Source organism: Tenebrio molitor, unplaced genomic scaffold (assembly GCF_963966145.1).
Source record: "Tenebrio molitor unplaced genomic scaffold, icTenMoli1.1 SCAFFOLD_153, whole genome shotgun sequence".
Taxonomy (NCBI): Eukaryota; Metazoa; Arthropoda; class Insecta; order Coleoptera; family Tenebrionidae; genus Tenebrio; species Tenebrio molitor.
The window spans coordinates 61927-71927 of record NW_027184105.1 but is presented as its reverse complement, the minus strand read 5'-3'; the positions used below and the strand labels follow the sequence as shown (position 1 = coordinate 71927).

The following is a 10001-nucleotide window of genomic DNA, read 5'->3' as shown; positions in this document are numbered from 1 at the left end:
GTAGCCGCTTACATGTCTTTGCCCTCACTTAAAACCAGAAGGGATTGTCACAAGCTGTGTTTTCTACATAAAATAATTAACTATAATGTTGATTCTTCTGATGCTCTGCTTCGTATCGGCTTTAATGTTCCTTTATGTAACCTCAGACACCCGAATTTGTTTCATGTTTACTGCCATAAACAAAATTACTCCTACAATTCACCCTTGAATAGTGCCCTTCGCCTGGCCAACTTTTACTGTAACGAGTTAGACTTCTGTGGAGTCTCGACAAATAAGTTCAAGAGTGACTGTAGGAGACTTCTGTGCAAGTGATGCATCTTGTTCCCACTTTTTGTTCTTGCTAATGCTCCATGTGTGTTTTCTTGTAATTGCTTTCTTGGCGTGAATAAACTAAACATCTTGTTTATCACAAGCAACATCATCAAAAATAAAAATCGAATCTGCTCGTGCATCCGAAGGACTTACAATATTTTCACTATTATTAAAACCGTAGTAACCAATACCTTTTATAGGTTTCAATAAATTTTCCAAATAGACATATTTGGATTGATACAGACTTTTCGAATAAACATAGACGTTTTTAAATTTTAACCCATTTGGATGTTCAATTAAACTTATGATGACATTGGTTTTACCACAGTTCGATGGACCAATAACTAAACATCTCATTGTTGATGGAAATAACAAACCATGCTTTACACAATCTTCTCGCACTAAATCATTGTTTTCAATATTCAATGAAGTTTTTTGTTTTATAATTCGCATCTTATTTTTTTGTTCTTTACACAGTTATGTGCAAACTAAAAATGAAAAAAAAAAATACATTGCTTGTTATAAATAAAAGACTATTTTATTGTTTCTTATATAAACACAAACACAGAAGCCATTTCCTTCCAAATCGGGTCTTTAGCGAGTGGAATGGTTTGAGTGAGGAAATTGTAAACGCATCCAACCCCAACATCTTCAAAAACAAACTTGATGCACACTTTGATGATGAAGTAGATAGATTTCGGTCTCAGCTCCAATTCTACATAATAATAATAATAATATAAATAATTATCTAAATTGATGGTTTCTATACTTACATTGATTGGTGAGCTGTATTGTTCATTGTCTTCTAACGTTTCATAACAAAATAAATCAAGGCTTTGTTTTCTTTGTCTTGAATTTTCTGCACAGAAGCAAAAATATTTGCTGCAAATGTGACAAAACCTTGTTCCACCAGACGTTTTATGATGTACGAGTTGCAACGTTGTTGGAACAATTTTCCTTCTTTGTTCCAACTCAATTGATTTCTTAAATCTGTCCCCACCTGTAAACACCTTATCCCACCAACCACTACATTTTATTTCTTTCAACTGGAATTATTCAATATGTAAGGTTTGAATAAAAATATACAATTCACGTAAATTAATTAAACCAAAAGAAGAGAAGATCTCAATCAAAATATCCCCAGGGTAAAGTGTCCGTGTAAAGATAGTTGACAATTCTTTTATCATCGTGGGGGCTTAAAGCAACTTTTTTTTGTTGAACGTTATAAACTTCATGCTTTTTTGAAACAATGGCATTTTGACAAATCTCGATTTGAGTATTGTTAAATAAACAGTCGAAATAATCATTGAAACTGATTTGTTTCATAGCAGAGCTTTGTATACCCTTTGCCTTTTTGATAACTCCTAAATTTGAAATACAATTTTCTATTTGTTTTTTATCAACCAATTTAGCTTTTAATTTATCTATTTGCTCATTCTTTTCCTGATCGCTCACTAATAATTTTAATGTATACATTTTTGAACGTAAACCAATGAAGTGGGTCATAATGATACCATTATTTTCATCCTTCATTAATCCAACCACTTTTTTATTTTTTTGAGGAATTTGATATATATTATTTTGACTATAATCTGATGTGTCAAATCTATTAATATCTTCTTTAATGTGTTCATATATATCATGATCAAGAAATTGGTAAATTAAACTGTCAGTGTCAGTATACAATAGTTTAGCACTATTTCCAAATTTATTTAATATGTAGTTGTAATGAAAATCGTACAAGATTGTTTTTGACATGTCTAAAATAGACATTCCAACATAAATCGGTTTATTAAAATTTACTTTTAATTTTCTAAGTTCTATTATAAGTAACCATATCTTTATCGAAAATTATACAGCTATGAAAGTTTGGTTGAGAAATATAGTAATTAGCACCAAATCTACCCCCCCATCTAGTCACCAGTTTAACAATCCTATATTTCTTTACATTTTCAATCATTTTTCCAAACGAAGCATTGATTAATAATTTGAAAAAATGTTTCCCAAATTCATGCACACATGATTTTCGCAATTCTATATTTACATCAATAAATTTTTTCAGCCAAGGTGATTGTTTAAATTTTAAGCATCTATGTATTTTTTAAGTTTTAAACCTAAATTAAGAGCTTGTTGAAGATTTCTATAGTGAATAATATATTTCTTTTTATCATATAATGTTGTTAACAATTTTGGATTATTTGAATCGGAAACAGGTGGAACTAAATGTTGAGGACATAATGGTAAATCTTTATGCGTGTTAAACAGTTCTTTAGGATAAGAAAGTTCTACCTCAAAAATGTATCCGTAATCACTATCTTCAGGAAGATTTAAAACATTCTCACGATAAATATCTATATCTTCAATCCAATGAAAGTCTGCAAAAGGTAGAGGATAACGCATCGCTGTACCATACAGATTATTAACATCAAAATACATGAGGTAACTAACGGGTTCATTAGGATTGAAATTTTTACCCATGTATTTGTTATTAGCTTTTGCATAGCGATTGGAGCATTGTGAAACACCACCTCTTATCCCTTTTTCTATAAACATAATCATGTCCACATCAGTTAATAATTCTAATTCTACCTCAGTCATTTTTAACATACTGTCAAATGCAAAACCTGGTGCAGTGTAGTAGTGGAGACAATCTAATTGATATGTTTCTAAACATTGCATCCTAAAGTTTTCAAATATGTCTGCAAGAAGTAAGACATCAGTTTTCAAGTACAATTCAGCATATTCTTGTATCGTTTTGATATCAAATTGCTTCCATACATTAACAGCATGATTGTAGTCTTCACAAGAAATTTGAGTGTTGTTAATTTTACTATAAAATTTTTCTTGGGGTGGTAAGTGAGTATCATTTAATTTTTCCCAAGAGTCGAGATATTCATAGGGAAAGACACCTTTTCGTACAACTAAATTAAATTCACGATCATTGGGGTAATATTTTCTGGTAATAACTTTTTGGTTATCAGTCAAAATCGAAGACAATGTATCAAGACTACTAGACATAAATCGATAAGAGTCCAAAAATCTAAAGTTTATGTTGGTATTTTGCACATATTTTGTAAAGGAAATATATTTTTCCTTATTTAGAGGTAGCAAATTTATATTTCCATCAATTTCAGTGGCAAGTGCTTTAATTATAAAATGACTGTCATAACCAGACAAATTGTGAAATAGTACTGGTATAGTATATGAATCTTTATAATTAATATTACAAGAATTGTGTGCTGCACCCCTAAAATTTCCGGTAAGATGACAATGGTCTTTTACTTTTACATCAGAATTAACAAATGGTTTACTACAGATGTGACATTTTAAAGAATGTAAAAAGTTATTTTGTTCATCAGAGGATAAAGGTTTTAATGGGACAATATTTGAAAAAATTGAATTTAATTGTTTTGCAATTTTTGCAAGTTCTCGAACAAACCATACAATACAATCTTTACCTGTGAAGGTATTAAATTTTGAAATGGAATTGTCGTAAGAACAATGAAGATAATATGCTATGCAAAATGGTTTATGTATTTGATATATTTCAGTTTTACTTATATTTTTATTATCATTATAATTCAGAAGAATACTTTCAATATCAGCGTAAATGGCAAAAGGTACCTGTATTTTATTTTTAAAATTTGTAAATTTCATGATTTTATTGTTTTCGTTAGGAAGAATCATTTTAGTTTCATTTAAAACTTTACAATCATCTAAATGTTTTTTCAATACACCTTCATTCAAAAAGCGATTTAAACATCTTTCACATAACCATTTCTTCTTTTTAACATTACCCACTTGCTTACTAATTAAACGTCATAAATTATTTATATATGTGAAATGGAATATAGTCTTGTTTGTTTCTTGTTTCTCATCATCATCATCATCATCATCATCATCCCCGCTCGTAAAATCCATATGATCTCTGTGAGTATTTTTGCTGCTAACTCCATCAGTTAAATCTTTTGAAAACATAAGTAAATTTATACGTGGTGAGAAATCAGTCTTACTCAAAAGTAAAGGTAAAATTTCCTTTTTTTCTATTGTAAAAACATTTATAGCCAATTTATTCATGATTTCAAATTTAGGAATATCCTTTAAAGCCATGGGAAATGAAATATTATCAAATTTTAAAACATTACTAAAATGAGGATATGATGATACTCTAGAAACGTTTTTATTTTTTACAGCTGGATACAAAGCGCATACAACTGACCATAGAAAACAATACTCATCATTATTTTTAATATTTATGACACTTTTCGTGTTTTGAATAAAGGTGGGTAAATCACAATAAGTTGAAAAACCAACTTTTATCGGATTATATTTATTTATATTAACTTTTAAGTATAAGATTTCATATAATGCCCAACCACTATCTTTTTCTTGAAAATCTTCAAGTTTAGTTAAAATTTTATCATTTACATACACTTTATAGGTACCATTCGTTTAAATTTGTATTTTGATCAATAACACCATTTTTAGTTGAAAAATATTTAAAGGATGTTTCTGCGTTTCTTGGTTTAACAAACAATCCAGCAAAAACAACATTTACTTTTAACAAAGACGTTCTTACTTCTTTTTTAATTCTTAGAGAAAAACTTCGAAAAGCTTTTTTAAGAAATTCGTTTGGGCTTTTAATTTTCAAGTTTGTTATAACACCCGTTTTAATTCTACCTTTAAAACATGATTCAACATCTTGCCAAATTAGTTCTTTGTTTTTTAAATATTTAATTTCACCAAATTTAGGTTTAACATTTTGAAGATATTTTTTCAACATAGATAGATCTGATTCAATTTTGTTAAAACTTTTTACACGGTCACTTCTATTTTTAACACATTTGTTAAGAATTAAAATGGTTTTTCTTAAATAATTAACATATTTATGATACTCTTCTTTTGTTTTAATTAATCTACTCACCAGTTCAATATTTTTCAAAATATTGGTGGAATAAGCTTCAACGACTTGGGAACTCATTTCACTCAGTTAAAGAAACAAACTAATAAAAAAAAAACACTTAGATTTAAAAAATTAAACGGAGCCACTCATACTTACATTTCTGTTCAGTTGAGTATTTACGGTTACAGTGAAGATCATTTCTAAATCACTTTCATATTTATATCAATCTGTTGGGGTGCGGTCCGCACTTAAGAATGTGTAAGACTAACACTATTATGCAGAATCATCACTTGGACACGTAATGCGGTACGTTTTGGCGCTAACAATGCACGTTTGAAACATGTGATTTCAAATTAAATAATAAAGAGTTATTTGTGTAAAATTTGTGCTGAATTTGACTGATAATAAAATACGTTTATAAAAATGTGCACATGTTGCTCAGTTGGCATTAATTTTATCATATAACTTTCCGCGAAGAAGCCAAGTCAAATATTTTTATAATAAAGTTGCTTACTTATTTGTCTCAATTTCTTTATTTTAAAAAAATTGTGCATGCGATCCCATTAATTTTATCACATACCTAACTTCCGCGAAGAAGCAAAGTCAAATTTTTTTATAATAAATTTGCTGAATGTTTAAAATAAATATCTATTTCATCCGCTTGATATACGTATTACATTTTTTACAAATCTTCTTATAAATACTGCATTCAAAATTAATCACATCACAGTTTTCAACTTGTGCTTCCAACTAGTGCTATTATAATAATGGCAACAACACCTTGTACAATTGTAGTCTTCACCGAAGATAAACTTCATTTCCCAATAAAAATGGCTAAAGTGGTTATAAAACAACTTTTCCAGTAAGTAAATATTTATTATTATTATTATTATATTGGATATTATATATATATTATATTTTATATAGATATGGCGTTAAAGAAATTAGAGAGAAAAATGACAAGATATTTATCTCCCTAAGTTACTCCCCCAAGGGATTAACGCTAAAAAAAAAAATTTGGAAACTTACCCGTTCGCTATATGCGAACGAAACTTGATAATGAGGACGAATTTAAGATGCTGGAAAAGGTGGTGAAACGATATAAGTTCAATTTAGTGGATGAGGACCTTGAAGAAATGCATCGTCTCCAAACCACCACGAAAAAACTTTACTTAGAGGAACCCTCGCAAATGAGTGGTGAGGATGATGATGATTCGGAGACTCAAAATTTAAATGGAGCCGCATCCCCAGATGGGCAAGTGTTTATGTAAGTTTCTTTTTTATTTAGTTTTGCTTAATTTTTTACCTTTTCTCTTATAAACAGGGTAGAAGATGATGATTGGAATGCGATGAAAGCTGATTCATCTCACCAACAAAATCATGAGGAAGAAGGCAACAGAAAAAAAATTAAAATATTGCAAAATGTTAAATTAAATAAATAAATTTTAAAAATATTTTTCAAATTTTATTTTTCTGAAATACCTACATTCAACAATGTTTCTAAAAATTACTATATTATTTTTTACAATATTTACACCAGTTATATAAATTATACACATTTTCTAAACTACAGTATAAATTATTAAAATAATGTTTTTGACAGTGTTGAGATTTGAAAATTTCTTTTAAATTTTTAAGTGCTGGATAACAGTCTTCTTCCAAATCAATGACTTCTATTTTGAGTAGATTGCTTAACCATTCCTTTTTCTGAGCACCTTTCACTGCAACTATAATGTCATCATAGTCGGTGACGTTTTTATTGTTGTTAATAAAATTTTCAATGAAACCAGTTAAATTTTCAAAGTTGATGTTACAATGCCAGTCACAATCCCATTGAAGTCCATGTAAATTGTTTGTCAACCAGTCCCACTGTTTTTCGGTTCGATGATTAAATAATGTCTTATCGAAGGGTAATTTTAAAATTGCATGATCAACATTTCCTGTTATGGTATCTATTAGAGCTATTTCTTTGCATATCAAAGAGGATGTTCCATATTGGAAACCTTTCACGTCAACGATAAACATTTTTTTTTAATTATTATTATTTTTACAAAATTCTTACTCTACCAGTTAGAGGTTCGTAACTCACGAACTGTTCGTACAAGACTAAACAAAAAGCTGAAGTATTTGCAGGCATATCAGCGAGAGTTTCAAATTCTATTCGCGCATCTACAGTTCCGTTTTTGAACGTTTCATTTTGATACGAACAATCAATAACAAGCAAAGGTGCATCCGTTTTGAATTTTGCAGGTTTGAACAACGGTTCACAAATCATTTTTTTATTGTAGTAATAGGACTGTTGAAATCGTGCATACATATCATAGGCCAAAGCATATTGGTTATGTCTATAATCTAGATTTAAATTTTCATATGGATAAGATTGAGAATTTAAATATAGTTTGATATTTTTTAAATGACAATGATCAAACTTGGATGCATCTTTTCTCAGATTATTTTTTCGATCAGTTTGAAAACCTATTATAACGAATCGCGGTTTTTCCAAGGACGTTGATGATTTTAATACCCACGTAAACGAATGACTTTCTTGTAAAAGAGGATAAGTAAATAATTCCCATCGTCTATGTGCAATTGATAGGGGATTATTTTTCTCAATTATATTAAACAATTTTAATTTTTCTTCATCGGAAACGGTGAAGTGTGGAACTTGCCACACAATTTTTGTAATTCTTATATATGCTTTTTCTAATCCTGTTGATTCGAGAGTAGCATTTAAATCAGTACTTGAACGAAGCAGTATGAGTTCTTGACGTAAATTCAACACAACCTTTTTATAATCTTCAGCAAAGCCTAATATATTCGAAAGTGGCCAACATACATCAAAAGCACCTGTTTGTGCATCAAAATTTGTATAAGTATCTTCGAGGGACTCCAACCGGCATTTATTAATGCTGTACTCTCATTAGGTGTATGTGATACATATCCTTTCATTGTTGTTGTAATACCTGGATTTTTTATACGATCTACGATAACACCTCCCAATTCCAAACGAATCTCATCGAAAAGATGAGCAATGAAATTATTAATTGGTAGAACTTTAGTTGAAACGGCTGACTGATCATGTTTCAATATCCTTCCTTGTATGTGTAATTGACTTAATCCTGGAGCAGTTAGTAATTCTTGTTGTTGAATAACAATTCGACACTCATCGTTGTATTTTAATTCACCTGGTATATATGATTGATATACACTTTTTCATTCACATTCAACAAACTGATGGATGCCATTATTTCTCTTATTTAGGTTGTAAACCGATCGATTTCAAAAATAAAATATTCTGTCATGTTAACTTGATCAATTTTCTTTCGTTAATATTCTTTTTTCTGGCAGGAAACGTTCTTATATCTTGTGAAAAATACTGATAAGGTGTGTTGAATCTAATAACCATCACTACACTTTACACTTTTCTCAAATGCAATGTTACCGTGACAACTTCTTTTCGAAAATTAACTGGAAAACCGTTCTGATCGATTATTTTAAGAGAAATGTTATGTATTATGCGTGTATTTATTGGTAAATATATAACATTTCGAGGATTTTCAACTATCTTATAACCAGGTGGATCGGTTGGATAGAAAGAATGAATGATGTGAACGGGCTCACCATTTCTATATGAATTAGTTGCAATATTACATTCAATTCTAATCATATTTACGCGCATAATATCAACAGGAAAATCTGATGTATGTAATTTGTTACTTGTCAATTTTCGGGGTTCAAAACCCAATAGTTGCCCTATAGAATTGGGTTTTGAGAAATCTATAGTTTTATTACATTTAATTTCACATTTTAAAGTATTAAAATTTGCTTGCAAATGTAAAAATATTTTCTCCTTCTCTTCTTTAGATGTTTTATTTGTAAGAATAGTCTTTAAATACTTGTTTATATCGGCTATTTCATAACTACCAACAGGTATTTCGATCACATCGTCCTTATCACCATAATGGAATTTATTATTTTTCTCATCAACATTCGGTATTGCATTGTTAACACTAAAATTAGTCAAACCAATTTCGTAAAAACCATCGTTTTCTAAGATAATAGGAGGATTAAAATCTTCAGATAATTCTGATCACTAAAGAAAAAGTAATAAGACATGTTGTAGGCTATAGGATTAAAAAAGAACTGTTGTTTTTCGAATTGGTGAACAATTTATTTATTTTTTTGTAAGAAGGTTAAACAAAGATGGCCACAATTAAATGTATTAAATTTTTGAAAACGTTCATGATTATAAAATATTCTACATGGACCATTCGAAGTAAAATATTGTACTGCTTCCTGGGGTGGTTGCAAATTTCCAAAACTATCAAAATATTTCACAACATTTCCAATTTTTTTATAAGCAACCCAATGAGTTCCTCGTCCGCTGTTTTTATCCAAATTAATCACACCACTTTCATTCTTGTGTATTTTTTTAGGTAGAATGTCACGAGAAAATACACCTCGAAAATATGGAATTTTATTCCATTTTACAAATGATTCTATATCAACGTTTGATAGTGGTTTGCTTGGTAAATTCATTATTGTCTTTGAATGTTGTTGAAAATCCTTTAATCTAAAAAAAGACTCAATCCTTTTTTGTACGGTTTCAAAAATAAACCTTTTCCCATTGCAATAGCTTCCATGGTTTTATTGTTACGTTGAGATTCTTCTAATTGTTTACGTGCTTCTTTGGCTGAATTTATGGCTTTAGCAATTCCACCAACACCTCCACTAAGTGCACCAAGTGCACTCAATCCAGCAAATATTGGAATTAATGGTAAAATAC

General features: G+C 29.5%; 1 protein-coding gene and 1 long non-coding RNA gene across 2 annotated transcripts; one reads left to right on the top strand and one right to left on the bottom strand.

Annotated features, from left to right (window-relative positions):
- Positions 1–828: 828 nt before the first annotated feature.
- Positions 829–5424, bottom strand: LOC138140714 (uncharacterized). Its single transcript, XM_069061700.1, has 2 exons — positions 1086–5424; positions 829–1027 (listed from the first exon to the last, which is right to left on the bottom strand). The coding sequence occupies exon 1, from the start codon at positions 3997–3999 to the stop codon at positions 2395–2397; it is 1605 nt and encodes a 534-aa protein (XP_068917801.1). The 5' UTR covers positions 4000–5424; the 3' UTR covers positions 829–1027; positions 1086–2394.
- Positions 5425–5498: 74 nt separating this feature from the next.
- Positions 5499–6670, top strand: LOC138140716 (uncharacterized). The gene is made up of 3 exons (XR_011162718.1): positions 5499–6077; positions 6143–6482; positions 6540–6670. It is a non-coding gene; the product is annotated as an uncharacterized lncRNA (long non-coding RNA).
- The last annotated feature ends 3331 nt before the right edge of the window (positions 6671–10001 follow it).